Consider the following 17,916-nt stretch of genomic DNA (forward strand, 5'->3'; position numbering starts at 1 on the left):
CACACACACACACACACACACACACACACACACAGATAGAACTAAGATGACCACAAACTCTTGATCCTGTTTTCATCAGTATCTCTGCCTAGAGTTTCTTGACGTATGTGTCACAAATTAAAAACAGCCAAACAAAAATCAGATTTCAATTAAGAATCATGAGAAGAGCCTGGGTGTAGTAGTTCATGTAACTCCAGTCCTTGGGAGGTTAAGGTTGAGGATCACATAGTTTGAAACCAGCCTGACAGTGCAGTGAAATTTGATCACAAATAGAATCACAGAGAAAAGATCAAGTGAGAATGGTAATAGTCAAATAACAATAAAATTAACCCATTAGAAATAAAGACCTATACTAGGTAGTTATCGAAACTGATCTGTCATTAAAAAACAAAAACAAAAAAAATTAAAATTCCAATTACCAAGTATCACAGCCAAAAGCCATCTAAGAAGACAAGGAGATGTGAGTGGCACAGTGTGGCAGTATGAGAAAAGAGCACGAGAAAAGTAAACGGACATTAAAGAAAAGCTTAGTTGTAAACAAAGCATGGGTTTTAGTTAATAGTACTACATACTATTATTGTATCAATTGCAAGTAATGTTGCATATTAATGTGAGGTGCAGCTGAGTGCAGGCGTTGTCTGTGATGAGCTATACAGGAACACTATACTATTAGCACATTTCCCAAGCCCCATTCCCCTTCTGAGGTTTCATTGCTTAGGCTGACCAAACTTCCTATGAAGCTGAGGATGACCTTCCACTTCTGATCCTCTTGACTTTGCCTCCTGATTGTTGGGATTATGGCTTAATTAGTGCTGGGGCTGACTCCAGGGCCTCCTGTATGCTAGGTAAGCACTCTACCTCAGTGAGTTACACTCATAGCCTTGCTTACATAAAATAATTTATTATCATAAATTATGATAATATTGTTGTTGATAATAATTTTAAGTGAAATAATCAGCTGGGATAAATAAAGACTCCAAGACTGAGGATATATGTCAGTGTCAGAGCACTTCTTTAGTAGGAATTAGGACCAGGGTCAGATTCCCAGAAATACACATAGAAATATCCATGTTAGAGCATTAACATCTCACACTATTACCTTTCCATACTTTAATACATTCTTCTGAAGTGAAAAGAAAAAAAAAAGAATAATGTACACAATCATAGTTATAAAGATATATTAGAAAAAAACCTTACCTGACAAATTTTTTCCCAAATTTCATCACAGCCAGCTTTTTCTTGAAAACTTAGAGCCAGATCATAGTTTTCAGCTTCTGACCAAACAATTAATGTATCCTGTTAAAAAATAAACATACTTCTCATTACCATACTAAACAAAAAGTCAAGACAGAACTGATAGTTAAAGTACATTCACCTGATAGTGCACATCTATAAAGTATTCTGCTGTGCCTTTAACATTTGTAATATACTTTCAATGCAAGAGAAACTTTGATATTAAAGATGACACTGAACAATTTTCTAAATAAGCTAAAATAGGTTTGCAGGCCCTAGGTAATGCTTCTTGAGCAAGACTGCAGATACTCCAACCATCTATTTTGTGCTATCTGGAAAGTCAGCAATTCCTTTCATCAATAATGTTCATTCTTACCTTTTTAACTGGTTGTCAACTAATTAAAAGCATGTAAATACTTCAGACAAATCTAGGTTTAACCCTATTTTGGCGCGTGCGCGCATGCATGTGCGCACACACACACACACACTCACTCAAAGGTTTATTCATTGTATGTGTGAATGTTTGCATGTGTGGTGGGAATGGCCCCTGACGTGCTCAATGGTGGTGTGCAGAAAGCTTAGGAAGTCTGGCCTTTCTGGCGTTGGAGGTAGGCTTTCCAAATTCCAACACCTGCATCATTCCCAGTTTGCTATTTTCAGTTCATGGTATGAAACACGAGCCTTGAGCTCTCAGCTGTTCTTTCTATGCAGCCCTGCTGCCATGATTCCTAACTGCAATAGTGATGGACTCTTATCACTCTGGAACATTAAGCCCCAATAAACCTTTCTGAAGGTTGCTTTGGTCAAGTGTTTAATCGCAGAAATAGGAAAGCAATACAGACAATGGTACAAGGGAATGGATTACTGCTGTGACGAGCCTGATCATGTGACTATATTTTTCAGAATACTGAAGAATTTCAGAGGATGAACTAGAAATAGAAAATAAGTTGACATTGTAAGCAGAGCTTTATGGACCATCACAGTAGAAGCCTGACAGAGTAATTCGGAGAGCTAGGTGGAGTAGAGGGATGGTTCAAGAGGGGAACAATATTAACACTTGGGCTAGAGACTGGTCTTGTGATATTTGGTAAGAAGGTGGCTGTTTCTGTCCTGTGGCTGAGGCTAAATTAAAAGGTAATGGACTAATTTTTTTTCCTGAGATTTCAAGCCTAATCCTAACACTGATTCTGTGGCATGGTTATTAGTAACACTCTTATGCAGACATACAATGAAAAAGAGTAAGTGGGGTAAAAAGAAAAACAAAATGTAGTGTTTGACAAGAAAAAGCACTAGGAAACTTATACCCAAGACTTCTACCAAACAAATGAGCTTAAGAGAGGCTTGATCTACACTAGAATAAAGTGAAGGCTGCTGTCTTACTTTTTTATTGCTGTGAAGATACACCAATGCAACTTATAAAAGAAAGTATTTAACTGAGGGCTCACAGTCCCAGAGGATAGTATGGAACCCCTGAGAGGTCACTGCATGAAGCTGTGGAAGTGAAGCCTGAGTTGTGACTCCCAAATGTTGAAGATACCAAATGCCAGAAATGTGGGATAACTGCCAAGGAAAGCTGTACAGAGAATGGCAACAGCCCAAGCGAGAGGCAGGGAGCAGAGCTGGAGAGGAGAAGCCACTGAATCCCTTTGCCCTCAGACATAAGCTACATGGCACTTTGGAGTCTGCCTTGCTGAGCTTGCTTTGGTCCAGGATTTCTTTTTTTAATATGCTCTCATTCCTCCCTTTTGAAATGACATTATATATTCTATGCCATTTTATGCTCAAAGTATATAATTTGCTTTTTGGTTTTATAGGAAGATGCAGTTAGGAGATTGCTTTGAGTTTTGGAACAGACTCTGAACTTTTAAACAGTGTTAAGACTGTGAAAGACTGGGGACTTTTAAGTTGAACTAAACTCATTTGACATGGCCAAGAGACTATGGAAGTTGGGGAGCAGAATGTGGTGGTATGTCTCTTCTAGTCTCTGACATCTGAATATTGGTGCTATATGGGGAGGTTTAGAAGTATGGCCCATGACCAATTTGTAGAAAGAATATCCTAATGTCTATTCTTCATAGAGTATCCTTAATTTTGCTCCTTCTTTAAAAAAGGTTAGGTTGTCAAACTCTGTAATAAGAAACTAAGGTTTAGATTTTACTTAAAACACATATATACAATCAGACATTAAATTCACTATGTAATAATCTAACAAAATGAATAGGGTTGTTTTGGATACAAAGTAAAATTTTAAAAATATAGGGGAAATTCACTTAGGAAAACTATCCTTTCAGGCATCATTTCTATAGTTTGTCCTTAGAACAGTTTCTCTGTGTAGTGCACTGAACTTCTCTGAATGTATTATTCAAGGCCATCTACCCAGTGGAAGAGATCATGCTAGTCTTTGTAGAAAACAGTAAAAACCTCTAAGATCTTAAAAAAAGAAAATCTATTTAGGGGTTAGAGAGATGTTACACTGGCTGCTGTTTCAGAGGACCAGGGTTCAATTCCCAACACCTACATGGCAGCTCACGATCACCTTCTCCAGACCCAGGGGATCTGAAACCTCCTCCTGGCTTCTAAGGATACTGGACACACATGGTGCCCAGACATACATAAAGCCAAAACACCATACACATAAAATTAAAAAAAAATATCATTTAAATCCATCTGTCTAATACCTCCATGATCCCCTAATTCAACTGCCTGATTGGTTTCGATTACAGAGCAACTCCAACCCCAAATACTATTTCATTTATTGCATTCACCAGCACCCACAAACTGCTGTTATGTATTTTGGACCATTTTTTTGTTTGTTTGTTTCAGAGGAGAGTGCAAACTAAGTCCCCCACTACCACATGAGGAAAACTGCAGGGGTCAGCACATCTGGAGTACAATGGGTAAGTCTCATCCTGGGAAAAACACCTTTGTGATCATGGTATCTCCCCTGTCAGGTAATTGAAAAACTCTTCCTAGGATTGGGAGGCAGGCAGAGGGCATATACAAAGTGCTGGATCTGATGACCTCCAACCTCTGTGGTACTACAAACAAAACCCAGAATAAGTCATATCTTCAAAAAAAAAAATTCAAACTTAATTAAAAAAACAACCCTAAAGGAAACTCGGATCAGTCCATAAACAACATCCTAGTAAGTACTAGGCCAATGAATAAATGTGGACAGTTCTACAATGCTGTCGATCTGTCTACTAAGGGGTGGTCTCTTGCTGGAGCTCAAAGTTCATTTTATGTTTCTTAAGTGAAGATCTGCTTTACTGACTCAAACCTTACCACTAGCTCTAGATGTCTAATATTAAAACTTCATTTATTTAACCCACTTTCAAGCTTAAATTTTAAAAAAAAGGGGGGAGGGGAGGCCCAGAATAGCATATGGAATGCTATTATGTGCTTAAGAAATGGAGTGAGTCTACACACTTAGTCTAAGGTGATGATCTGTAAGAATGGAAAGGTGATGTGCACAGTGGCCCACACCTTTAATCCTAGCACTTAGGAGACAGAGGCAGGCCAATCTTTGTGAGTCTGAGGCCAGCTTAGTCTACATAGTAAGTTCCAGGACTGCCACAGCTCCACTGTGAGGCCTTGTTTCAAAAAACCCAGGCAACCAAAAATAATAAAAACAAAGAAAATTATAATAAGGGTGACCGTTAGTAATACAAACCATATGGACTACTTTTGAATTACCCATGCCAACACATTGCACATTTAAAAAAAGCCTTTATTTTGATAACCAAGCCTCAAACCAAAAGCTCAATGTCAGCCTACTCAACTTCATGTATTTTCTGGAAAGAACTATCACTTTCTTGGCCCCAAACACTAGATAGTAATAGCAATAGTTACAGTCATAGTAACAGTACTACTAGTAGTAATAATAATACAAAACAATCAATAGGACAGTAGCCTTTGATTTCTTCTTTGATGTTTAATCATTCACCTTGTCCTCTAGCAACTTCTTGAAAACATACCAGAGTTATATTTTTTCAAGTCTATTTACCAGATTTTAATTTCTTCTATCACAATTATTACAAGAGTTTCCCACCCAAAGTTTCTTGTCCCCACCCCCCCATACTCCTCTCATCTAGTACTCATGACATTATCATACTGGTTTCCTCAAGGCAGCATCATCCTTTTGGGTCTCAAACAAGAATTTATAATGGCACACTTCTGTTTGGTACTTTCTCCTGTCTAATTGTTTACTGCCCACACCTGTGGAATACACGTTTTCTGTTTATAATACATTGTTTTGAAATATTCCTGCTTTGCATTTCCATTCACAACCTTTCTGTACCTCAGCTACCTCCACAGGAAATACTTTCATGCATTTTCAGTAAGATCTACGCTTACTGAAACAATTTTCATTAGCTATCTTATCATTCTATTATTGTTTCACTGAGGTGAAGTCTTATCTTCTAAAGCCAGGAAAATATAACTATGTTAAATATGCTAAGTTCTATCTATCCCTATGATGTTGACTTTTGATTTACTCAAGAATGGTAGGACTGACTTTAAGTTACTTAAACATGTATAAGACACTTTGTTTCATGCTGTACTGGATAATCATTTTCTTTTCTTCCCAATGTGTTTCTTTAAATACTTAAATGTATTGAGAAAATACACTTCCTTCCCATCTCTCACCCTTTTCAGAACTAGACATGGTGGGGAAGAACTGTAAATTACTGATAACCTTCTACAATCCAGTTATCTGATACTTAATTGTATTTATTCTAATATATTTTGGGAGAGAGAAACCCATGTATTCTGAGCAGACAATTTAGCAGTCATTTTAGGACTGAAACTATGAATATTAAATGGTTACTCTGAATTTATTTAACATATTTTAATTTAGCAAAGTATTCTATAATTAAGCCATTCATTCACATTTTAAATTAAAAACCCATCTGTTAATGATATATTCCTTTTAATTTTGGAAATTACTTTCTAGCATAATCTAAAATTTCAAATGTTGACAAATGCTGATAATGTGATAATTCTAATAAACATAAAAAATAATGCTGTATTCAGGAATTCCAACTTGTGCTACTTAGTAAAAAATGCAAACTTAGTAAGACTTTGGTTAAAATAGGAAAAAACTTGTATATATTACAAAGAAACTAAATTTAACATAACTTTAAATGGCTCTGACTTCCACTAGAAAGGTCTTCTTAATTTAAGTAAACTTCAAGTAAATAAAACATGTGACTCTATGCAGTATTTACAGCATGCTTTTCCCTATTCCTTTCATGTGTGTGCAATCTATGTATGGAAACATCCTAAAGATATGTAGCCCTGAACTTTAACTTAGATGTGACTACTTGCAGAAAATATTTTCAGATGCCATAAATCTTTAAAATATATTTTTTCCAATGCACACTTTGTTTGTTTGTATGTATGTATGTATGTATGTATGTATATATGTATGTATGTTTATATAAATCAAATTTATCTGGAACTAGTTCTCTCTTTCTCCCTTCCTTTCTCTCTCTCTCTCTCTCTCTCTCTCTTTCCTTCCTTCCTCCCTTTCTTTCTCTCTGTCTCTGTCTCTGTCTCTGTCTCTGTCTCTCTCTCTCTCCCTTCCTTCCTGAGACAGGGTTTCTCAATATAGCCTTGGCTATCCCAGAACTCAGAGATTCACCTAACCTCTGCCCCCTGAGTCCTGGGATTAAAGAGGTGCACAGGGCTGGAGGGATGGCTCAGCAGTTAAGAGCACTGACTGGTCTTCTGAAGGTCCTGAGTTCAAATCCCAGCAACCACATGGTGGCTCACAACCACCCATAATGAAATCTAATGCCCTCTTCTGGTGTGTCTGAAGGTAGCTACAGTGTACTTATAATAATAAATAAATCTTAAAAAAAAAAAAAAAAAAAGAGGTGCAAAGCCACTGCCTGGCTTGGAACTAGTTTTCTAGAAAGTATCATTATACAGCAAAGTATGCCTCAAAATTTTTAACTATTTGAAGAAGCACTGTACTATTTTACAAACAAGCCTCTGTGCAATATCATCTCTTCAATAGGAATAGTAGCTAAAGTATCTCTTATACACATCAAGAAAAGTTATTTTAACTAAATGTGTAGTGAACTGCTCATGAACATGAGTCTACACTTACATGAGCAAATGTCCTTATCATTTTATATTCATACATGTAGAAGAAAAAAAAATGACAAATTATTATTTCTTCACAAATAAGCAGAGATTCCCAAGTAGCTACCTTGTAAAAGTCAAGGCAAAACCAGAGTAACTATCTGCCCAGTTGAATTAGAGATTAAATCTATTCAAATGTCCTTAAATATATCTAAGATACAGAGAAACACTCAAATATTCAAGGCAAATGTTTTAATTGAATTCTTCACCAAAAAGAGACACATATAAAAATTGTCCAAGAAAAAAAGGTACCAGTTGAATTACATTAATATTTTTACCATCAATAAGCTTTACAAAAGATGTAATTTTATTTCTTCTGTGAAGTGTTTATAGCATCCAAATTCTCATAGACCTTGAAAAAGGTAGACCTGATGCTATAAATACAAACCTAAAATGTCTTTCCCTTCCAAAGCCTGTCATAGTGACTTTATTTACATAACACGCATCACACCACACCCACACACAAAATAAATCAAATGACTCAGTTGTATATCATACATTAGAATATAATACAGCATTAAAAGTAACCTCCCTACATTAACACAAATCTTCAAAGTGTGAAAACGCAAATTTCAGAATACATGTAAAGTATGTTATCAATAGTGTAAAAGTTTAAAAACACACAAAGACTACATATTATTATGAATATATACATATGCAGGAAAGGTATAAAAAGCATGTATACAGAATACACAGCAATTTCAGAATAGGGTTACCATAGGAAGAGTAGAGAATAGACAAAATGAGATAGATACAAAGGAGATTTTACCTCTATCCATGTTAAACATTACAAAAGGTTGAAAAAATATATTATGTTAATATTGTTAAACCTGATAGTGATATACTATAATGGAGTCTATTATATTATTCTCTACACTATTTAATATTGATAGTATTTCATAATAAAAATGAAAACAGCCACAGATAAGAAAAGATGACTCAATGCTATATCGTCATGTTAACTAATTAGAAATACTAAAACAGATTTTCTTTTCCAAAGTGACAATAAATATTAACAGGAAATGTTGCATAATTACCAATGTGTATATTTATAAAGTACCCATTTATTATTTAATATGCATACAATTAAAAGCAGAACTTAAATACTACTTAAAAAAATCCTTCTCCTTGGTCAAAGGGTCCAACTTCACACCCCAAACAGGCTCTCCTTGCTTTAAAAGAATCTCTTTGAATTATTTCTTAATGGTAGTAACTGAACACTCTGAATCTTCTTTTAAGCCATTTCTTTCAAATGTGACTTAGAAGAAAAGGTTTAGTGTAGAGCATATAAAACAGACCTGGCTTACTTTAAAGACCAGATAGATAATATACATTGTATTGCAATACAAACAGTGGCTCAATTAAAAAACAACATTAAATCACCAATATAAAAACTGCTTTTCAGTTTGAAACTCTCAAACTGAAGGAAATACACATGATACCTAATTTTAGTTACCAAACTTTTTTTCTTGTCTGGAAAGTATTCTCATTTTTGTCACATAAAAACATCCTGGATCACAGATGAAGTCTTTCAAATTAAAGATAAACAACTACTTGCCTGCTGTTTCTGATATGCAGTGTTTGGATTTATCTTTGACTCCAAGAGTAGAGATCCTGAAAGAGTAAAAAAAAAAAAAAAAAAAACAAAAGTTCTAATAAATATTTCATATCTCCTTACCAGATGAACATCTGAAGCCACAAATGCTTTTTAATTCATATTTTCTCTCCAAATATAGGCTACATAGTTAACTTAGACTATTTCATCCTACCTCCATATGTCCTTAGAGGGAAAATATGTGAAATCAATATTCAGACTGAGGTAACTAAAACTTTTAAGGTCTAATTGACCATTTGAAGACTAAGCTTTAACAAAAGCTGTTTTACTTCATTTCCTGTCTAACAAAACAAATTACAAGAACCCCAGAGTGACTTACCATACAAATTATATTTATCTTTTTCCTTTGACAATGAACAACCCCCCCCATAATGTAGAAATAAATGCCTCTTAACTACTAAACAGGACTCTGCACTAGTACAACATCTGCCCAAAATAAATCTACGATTGCTCTTCTTTATTTCCTGCACCCATTAGCTGCTCCAACCGGGCAGCTCTTCAGTACAGGTAGTAGCTGCTTCATTATGGCTGTCAGGTTTTAATAATATTAAAATGGTTTCTATGAATTTTGCAAACAACAAATATAATTTTATAGTCTGCTTTAGTTTTCTAACTTGCTGAGATTGTGGAACCCACTTTTTCACTCCCTACAATGGCAGCGTTGGAGGGATCAAAGATGTACCTGCTTGTGTGTTTCGTGGCAACAGTCTGTATTAACTCCAAGAATAAGTCCGTTGTAGTTTTCCCCAGCACCTGGGGATTGGAACAACTGGAACTTGTTTTTAAGGTACTCAAAGTTTCACTAAACCTTTTATACTAGGCAGGTACAACCGACAAGACTGTACCTAAAGTGGGTGCGGGGTGGGTGTCAGATCTCATGGGCGAGATTCCTATCTGGTCTACTGACTTCCCACTCATCACATTCTAAACCTCGACAACCGGGTAGGGATTGGAAGGGAAGGAGTCAAATCCTTGATAGGGATGGAGGCGGAGAACTGCGAGTTCACGTCTGACGGAGAGTAAATCCAGGCCCTGCAGTTTGTTTTTATCGTAAAGAAGGGCAGGCTCAAGACCAGTGCGCTGTCCCTAGTGGTGCTAGTCAGAATACAGTACGGGAGCCCAGAGCTTAACCCTCAGGTTGTGCTGCAACCGATGCACTGTCCCCTCTCCCACCGTTCCAATAACCTTACCGTCGGACTCTGCACGAACCAGCAGCGACATCCCTTTGAGCTCCTCTACGTAAGTGGAGGAGACGTGCCCGGTGCCTCGGTCGTCCCATTGCCGGTCTTCGTTCAGGGTATAGACCTTCACTCGCCTCCGTGTATCCGACATGGTGGCTACTGGCCCCACCGTTCCAGCCGCCGCCTCCTCGCTCACCTCGCCGGTATCCCTCACTCTTGAGAGCCGGTAGTGGCGGCAGCGGCGGCGGCGGCAGCGACTCTGGAGAGGCCCGAGTTTACCATGGCTCTAAAGGTTTAGCCGCGAGAAGGGGTGACCAGAGCCACCGAGAGCGCCCCTCTCGTGGTCTCCGCTGACCCCTTCCTTCGCTCCGGCGTACAACGACCCTCCCTTCCCTTTGCTCCCCAGAGCTCGCTCGCTCTCCCGCTGCCGCCGCCCGCCGCGGTTACTACTACAGATCCGCCATCTTGTAACCCGACTCTCTCTGCCTTTCTCTTCCTCTTCCAGCAGGTTCGCACGGGCTGTCCTAGCAGGGGCTACGGCGGCCGACGAGTCCAACGCACAGTACCTTTACCTCCGAACACGCTTCCGGAGAGTCAGACCTCGGCGATCTCGCGAGGAGTGCGCCGCGAGGTGAGCCAGCCAAGGAGGGGCTTCCTCCTCTTTCGGCCCCGCTTCCTGGCTCGGGAACCTCAGTCTCGCGAGCTTTTCTACCTGCGCCGGGTGGAAGCGTCTGCAGGAGGTTGCTGTAGCGATGGTGTTGCTGACTTGTCCTTCGGGACTTGTGGGGCTGATGTTGGGCATGTGGCGGGTTGTCAACTCTGGACTTGCTCTCAACAGAACAGAGCCAGGCTGAGAAGTTCGAACGCGTGGACAGAACTAGGGCGAAGCCAAGCGTAGGGACTCATGCTGTCAGCCCGAGGACTGAAGACGGGTTGGGGGTGTTTGCGTCTTTCGTGAAGACCATGGAAGGTCGAGCCCCTCTCTCACTAAAATCCGTTATAGAATCTGCGAGGCTTCTGCCGGGCAAGTGTTCCATGGCCACGGTGAGCGGTGGGCGATCTTAATGTTCCACCAACGCCTTGACAGTTCCTATTTCCCGCCGAAGCGTCCTTCCGTTAGCCTGGTAGCGCTGACCGTAAGAAGGTTCGGAGACACTGGCGGCAGCCTCCCGCTCCTCGGGGAGCTCTCGGCCTCAGGTGCCGCAAGAACGGTTTCCAGCGTCCAGTTAACGTCGCTCAGTGCGTGACACTCGCCCGAAGGCCTCGGCTCCCAGTGCAGTTCAGCCGCCTCTCCGTTCTCTTAAATGGTCCCTCAGCTTGCCCAACTCTTGGCTCTAACCTGAAAGGTGAACAGGGCAGGTGCACTTGTTGATCCCGCGGTGTATTTCGGGAGTTGTAGTCATCACTATGCTTGTCAAAGTGTGCTTATGATTTGACGAAGTTAGGTGTCAAATCATCAGTATGTTTAAAGGGATTTCTTATGCACATAGTCGCTTGATTAAAAATGATTTCAAAATTTGATCTATCGTTGCTTTTCTTTAAATGTATAAGGGACCAAGAAAATTAGCCTGGTCAGCTGCCATTTGCCTGTAACGACTGCACATGGAAATACTGAGACGGGAGCATCTCTTTTGAGGTCCAGGCCAGCCTATGGTATGTAACAGGATTCTGCCTATGATCAAAGGACTTGAATCACTATACATAAGTCCCTGATATTCTGTGACTGATATGGACAAAATGTACTTTGAACCAGGGAAAATATTTGTTTTGGGAAGGCCAGTGAAAGCTTTTCACAGTCAGTGTTAAGAGGACACCGAAGGATTGTGTCTAAGCGTCCTTTTCATTGCCCACTCTAAAGGAGAAAAGAACTTTAGGAACAGCACCGGACAGATCCTGGAAGCTCACTTAGCCTTTAGGACAGTCATTTCAGGTGCCCAGAGCATTCTCTGTAGAATGTTTTTGGCCAGGGTCCATCCAGCTCATGCTGTAGTCTGGAAGCATAACTGTGCTATATATAGCCACACCTTCCCCAAGAGTATTTTACAAGGAAACTACAATTCCAAAAGATTGTAGCCCAAATGAGCCCTTGATGTCCTTGATCTTTACAAGTAATACCTTTATATGTAAAAAATTAAAAGGGCAAAGAACTGCCCCTGCTTCCTGCTATTCAGTTTTTCTCCAGATAACAGTGACTATATCACTTCCCACTTTCCATGTGTGTGTCAGGTTAGATTGGGGGCAGTTCCTTGGTGTGTGGCCTATATACTTGTACATTTGATTTAATGCTGCTATCATCTAAAAATGTTATGTAGTTTTTGAACATTGTTCAATGAGATGCTGAAACATCTCATTACTGCCATAGAAGCTTTTAAAAAGTGACATTTATTCATTTTTCCACTAGGTTTTATGCAGTACCTTATTTTAGAAATAGTTTAGCATATGCAAATGTGTCTATGTCAATACTGTAGTTGTCTTTTGATGACTTAAATGACTGTTTCCAGGACTCAAATCAATCCCAATATCTGTTTGATGAAGTCTTTCATATAAAATGGCATATGGTTTGCTTATAACCTATAATGTCCTGCAGAATAATTTGTATCATCTCTGGATTATATTACTATAATATTTTATATACTTATATTACAAATGCCACACCTTTTTAAAAAAGATTTTCATTACGTGCATGAATGTGTGTATCTATGTATGTGTGTGTGTACCAGAAGGTTTTGGATAACTCTAGAACCAGAGTTATAGTTGTGAACAGCCAGATGGGTTCTTTGTCAGAACTCTTTAACTGCTGAAACATCTCATTACTGCCATAGAAGCTTTTAAAAACTGACATTTATTCATTTGGTGAAGGGGGAGGCTGTGCTGCAACATAGTGTGGAAGTCAGTTCTGGAAATCAGAGTCAGGCTGTCAGTCTTGGTGGCAAGCACATTTACTCATAGAAACATTTCTCCTGCCTGACACAGATATTTTTGCAGGGAAAAAAAAAAAACCAAACCAAACCAAACAAAAAACCCTCCCCTAAGCCATATGAATTTGGTAGAATGCATGTATATAATATGTATGTATATATATGCTGTTATTGTTTCCACTTCTCTGAGGATCAGACCTTCTCTGAATGGTCTGTATGATTCTATGAGGCTGTATGTCTCTGCTGGTCTTCAGAATATGGCAGAATCCTGCAGAAGTAGACTCCAGTGAAGGAATGGACTTGCCAGTGAGATCAAGAGTAGGAACAAGCAGGCAAAGAGACCAAACTTCTTTCTTCCATGTCCTTTACATAGGCTGCCAGCAGAAGGTGTGGCCCAGATTAAAGGTGATCTTCCCAATTCAAATGATTTCATTAGGGAAAAAAAAATCCCTGTGTACCCAGGTCACTGTCTTAGTTGGGGGTTTATTGCTGTGAAGAAACACCATGACCATGACAACTCTTGGGGAAAACATTCATTGGGGCTGGCTTATAGCTTAGAAGTTCAGTCCATTATCAACAGGCAGGAAGCCTGGGCACACAAGTATACATGGTGCTGGAAAGGAGCTGAGAGTTCTACATCTTGATCTACTTGTTTTGTTAAGTGGTTTAGGTGGTCATCTGAAAGTGTTTTTGTTTTTCTCTGATATACCTTTTAATTTCATAACATTGATAAGACCACCAGAAGTGCTGAATAATACTGGTGCTTGTTTTGTTCTTGACTTTGACAGCCATGCCTTTAGTGTTATGTTTGTAATACTTAAAAGATTTATTTATGTGTATATCAATGTGCATTCAGGATCCTGGTGAGTAGAAGTGGATGTTGGATGCCTTCAAACTATAGTTTACTGGTGGTTGATATAAACTATCACTCTAAGCCACCATGTGGGTGCTGAGAACCCAGCCTAACTGCTGAGCCGTCTCTAGCCCATTTCTAATTTTTGACTGATATTTGCCAAATTATGGACATTGTATATATTGAATTTTGTAAGTCACTTCTCTGGGAACTGGTGATATGTTTTCCCCTCAATATTTTTATTATTTTATATTTTATGATAATTACCTACATATTTTATACTTTTTGTTTTTTTGCATCATTTTCTAGTTTATGAATTCTTGGGAATTACGGTAATTTTTATAGGCACAATTTAAAAATATTAATAGGCAACTGCTAATATAGTTTTCATGAAACATGGTGTTTTTCAGTATTCCCAGCACATGTAGAATAAAGTTCAGTCTTAATTCTAAACTGCTTTACTGTATACTCTTACTTTCATTTGCTTATGAAACAACTACTACTCAACAGTCTGCCTCTCTCCTGTCATCATCATTCATTAAAGCCAGGCTTACCTACTGACCTCTATATATTAAGAAGCAATTCAAATTCCACTGTTTAGAAAGTTACACTGTTTTTTTTTTTTTCTAGTTAATAGCCTGCTTTCTCTACCCAACTTGGTATTTTTAGAAAGATTAGGTTGTACTATGTTACCCAGACAAGGGTTAAATATCTGGGTTTAAGAGATTCTTCTGCTTTAGCCTCCTAAGGAGCTTGGGGATTGCAGGTGCCTGCCAGCATGATCAACTCTTATTACTATAAAATGACTTTGTGTGTGAATGTGCAGAGGTCACAATTAAACCTCAGATAGCATTTCGAGATAGGGCCTCTTCACTGGCTTGGAATTTGGCCAGTGAGCCCCAAGGTTCCACCTGTCTTCATCTCCCTGGTATTGGGATTACAAATTCAAGCCACCATGTTTGGATTTTTTAACACGTGTTCTGGATATTAAACTCTGTCACACCCATAATAAAAATACATGGTTATTCATTTATTATGTGTACATGCATATATATGTCCCATGACATACGTGTGGAGATCAGGACTTGTGTGAGTCAATACTCTCCTCATATTATGTGGGTCTCTCAGATCAAACTAAGGCTTGACGGCAAGTGCCTTTACCCACAGAAGCATCTTGCTGGCCCAACTTTTTTTTTTTGAAAACTTTTTTTAAAAAGCATTTATTGTACATGTTTACACTCTCTTGAAGTATGTATGAAGTCAGAGGACAACTCAGGGAAGTCAGTTCTTTTCTTCCATTACATGGGCCTAGGAATTGAACTTAGACTGTCAAGACTTGGTGGCAAGTATCTATCTCTGTTGAGCCATCTTATTAGCCCCTACCATGACTTTAAAAAACATCAGAGCCATGATGCATATAAGCAACTCCCAACATTTGAGAGGTAGAGGCAGAAAGACAGCTCCAAGTTAGGTCAGCCTGTTTTATAGTACACTCCAGGGAAGTTATAGTTACAAGAACCCTTTGCTAGAGTGCCTATCAACTTAATTAGTAACTATATTAATATAAACAATAAGTTTCCAAAGGAAACAAAGTACAACATACTGTAGCACTATGCTCATAAAAGGCTGGTTTTTTATTTATTTTTGTTTGATAATGTGTGTGTGTATGTGTGTGTTATGTTTTGCCAAGGCCTATTAACATTTTCCAATTGAAAAGGAAAGAGTCACAAGATTCACCATTGGGTTGGGAATTTATTTTGAGGTATCTTAATGTCTCTTGCCCATTGTTCCCATACATAGACCCAATAAATTCACTTGTTGGTGAACTTGATTTGGATTGACTACTTTGGTTCATAGATACCCTGTCTCTGGGGTGGATAGATTTCGAGAAGTCATGCAAAAACTGCTTTCTATCACAGCCATCTATATGTTGGTTGATACTTTCACTTTTATTTAGCTAGTTTTCCACTGATAGCAGATCTATTATCTTTACAACCTTCAGGCTAAAGTTAGCAGTGTAACTGCTTCCTCCTCTTTCAACTTTATATTCTACTTCCCTGTGAGATAATCAAGCAGAACTGTTTGAGCTTTTGTTGACTTCTAAGACTTGCTGTCAGTTAAGTGTAGGGATAGGATTTGTCTGTGAAACAAACTCATGGCTGTGATACATCTTCACTTTTACAGTGCTTTTTAATCCCCTGACAATGGGTCTTTTATATTTTCTTTCCCATTTCTATGGCCTGTCATCTTATTGTCAATTTTCATGAGAAAGCATTTGTCAAAGCCTGTTAAACTGTTCATGATTTTCTTTCCTTGGAAATAAGTAAGCATATGCTTGCCTGATGAAATGTTTTGAAAATATTACCTGCTATCTTTACTTGTTATATTCTCAATACAAAACAAAAGATTAAGCTTTGTAAAATTGGTTTCTAAAATGAATTATTTTTGCTTCTGGGGTGAAGACCTCTATCTGCAATTCTCTTTCTCAAAATGTCTTTACATTTGCTTCCTCTAATTTATTCAGGTCTCCTTTTAAATATCTATTCATTGAAGTGGCTCTGTATCATTTCATTTGAAAGAACAATTTATCATTTGTCCTGGTTGGGGTGGTGGGTTTTTTTTTTTATTCGTCAACTTATGTAAGCCAGGATCATCATTAAGTGAGAAAATGCTTCCAACTGATTAGCCTATAGTCAAGTCTATGGGGGGCATTTTACTGATTAATGCTTGATATGCAAGGGCCCAGTTCACTGGGTATGGTACTAGTACAATCCCTGGAGAGGTGATCCTGGATGGTATAAGAAAATAGGCTGAGGAAGGCATGGGGAGCAAGCTAGTAAACAAATCCTTTCCTCCCGAAGGGCAGATCAATTTTACCCAATTTACCCTTACCCAAATGCCTTTCTAATTTAAAGTATCTGCTACTATGTCATGTGTTACATACTTGTTTACTAAGCATGTTAGAACTTTAGCTCTGCTTGCTGACATCACTGCACATTTCATAGTGCTTAGTTCATAGTAAATGTTGAATGAATGAATTCAGTTTGGCTAAGTAAGCTGAATGAGACAGCTACTGATGTTCATGCTTCTTAGATCTAGAAAATTAAGATGTTTAGGAAGGGAAGGAAAATAGTCACATAAAACCCATAATTTGAGTAAGGAAGATGGCTTGGCGGGGAAAGGTGCTTGTTGTAAGTTTGATGACCTGAATTCATTTCTTGGGACCCCAAAGTGGAAGGAGAAACCCAACTCCTGTAAGTTGTACTGATTCCCACACATGCACAGTAGTTTGTAAGTATACAAAATAAATAAATGTAAAAAAAAATTGAACACTAATTTAATTATGTCAAAATAAAGGTTATAAAGGAACAACCTGCAAGTACTATAAATTAGTTTTTGGCATATGATACTCCCTGATTAAACACTTAGAAATTATGGAAAACTACCATGATTTAAATAAAGATGAGCAGACGCTCGGTAGGAGTGGTGGTAGGCTCCTGCCTTAAGCAGAAGTGATGGTGCTTCAATTGTTGGTATTAGTGAGCTGTCCGTTTAATTTTGTGCCACTCCTCTGGAGTTCCAAGAACTGGCTTTTCTTTTTCCAAATTGTTAGCAGTTTTGCATACCTTTGATACCTTTGAAAATTAAGAGCAAATTTAAGAAGACCAAATTAAAATTTAGAAATCCTACCACTAAAGGTTATTGTCCCTTAAATTAAGGATTATGGTGGTCACTACTACTAAATAACAGTATATTAATTATAGAAATAATTTAATTTCTATAATTTTCAGTTCCTTCACTATTTCAGAACATGTATCAATATTGTCTAATATGCTGTTTTACACAGAATAATGTTTACTGACTTAAGTATAAACATATCTTAAAAATCTTTGGCTTGTAAAGAAATGTTCGACATCCTTATTCATCAGGGAAATGCAAATCAAAACAACCCTGAGATTTCACCTC

General features: G+C 38.2%; 2 protein-coding genes, 1 long non-coding RNA gene and 1 pseudogene across 4 annotated transcripts in view; 1 reads left to right on the forward strand and 3 right to left on the reverse strand.

The window, feature by feature from the left end:
* The window catches only part of Ppp4r3b (protein phosphatase 4 regulatory subunit 3B), a 48,372-nt gene extending 37,566 nt beyond the window's left edge, over positions 1-10,806 (reverse strand). Inside the window, exons 1-3 of one of the 2 annotated variants that reach the window (XM_031339856.1) lie at positions 10,189-10,806; positions 8,942-8,997; positions 1,198-1,296 (exon numbers count right to left, since the gene is read on the reverse strand). In XM_031339856.1, the coding sequence (XP_031195716.1) occupies positions 1,198-1,296; positions 8,942-8,997; positions 10,189-10,330 (297 nt within the window). In that variant the 5' untranslated portion in view covers positions 10,331-10,806. The remainder of the gene's footprint in view (positions 1-1,197; positions 1,297-8,941; positions 8,998-10,188) is intronic. The other variant, XM_031339855.1, reaches the window with a different exon arrangement.
* On the reverse strand, positions 4,054-4,192 carry LOC116071494 (annotated as a pseudogene).
* Positions 10,807-10,832: 26 nt separating the features above from the next.
* On the forward strand, positions 10,833-17,319 carry LOC116069316. Its single transcript, XR_004109975.1, has 2 exons — positions 10,833-11,525; positions 11,731-17,319. It is a non-coding gene; the product is annotated as an uncharacterized LOC116069316 (long non-coding RNA).
* Positions 17,320-17,439: 120 nt separating this feature from the next.
* Positions 17,440-17,916, reverse strand: part of Pnpt1 (polyribonucleotide nucleotidyltransferase 1) — a 34,882-nt gene continuing 34,405 nt past the window's right edge. The window contains exon 29 of the mRNA XM_031339858.1: positions 17,440-17,585. The gene's annotated coding sequence lies outside the window, so the exon portion shown is untranslated. The remainder of the gene's footprint in view (positions 17,586-17,916) is intronic.

Source organism: Mastomys coucha, unplaced genomic scaffold, assembly GCF_008632895.1.
Source record: "Mastomys coucha isolate ucsf_1 unplaced genomic scaffold, UCSF_Mcou_1 pScaffold22, whole genome shotgun sequence".
NCBI lineage: Eukaryota > Metazoa > Chordata > Mammalia > Rodentia > Muridae > Mastomys > Mastomys coucha.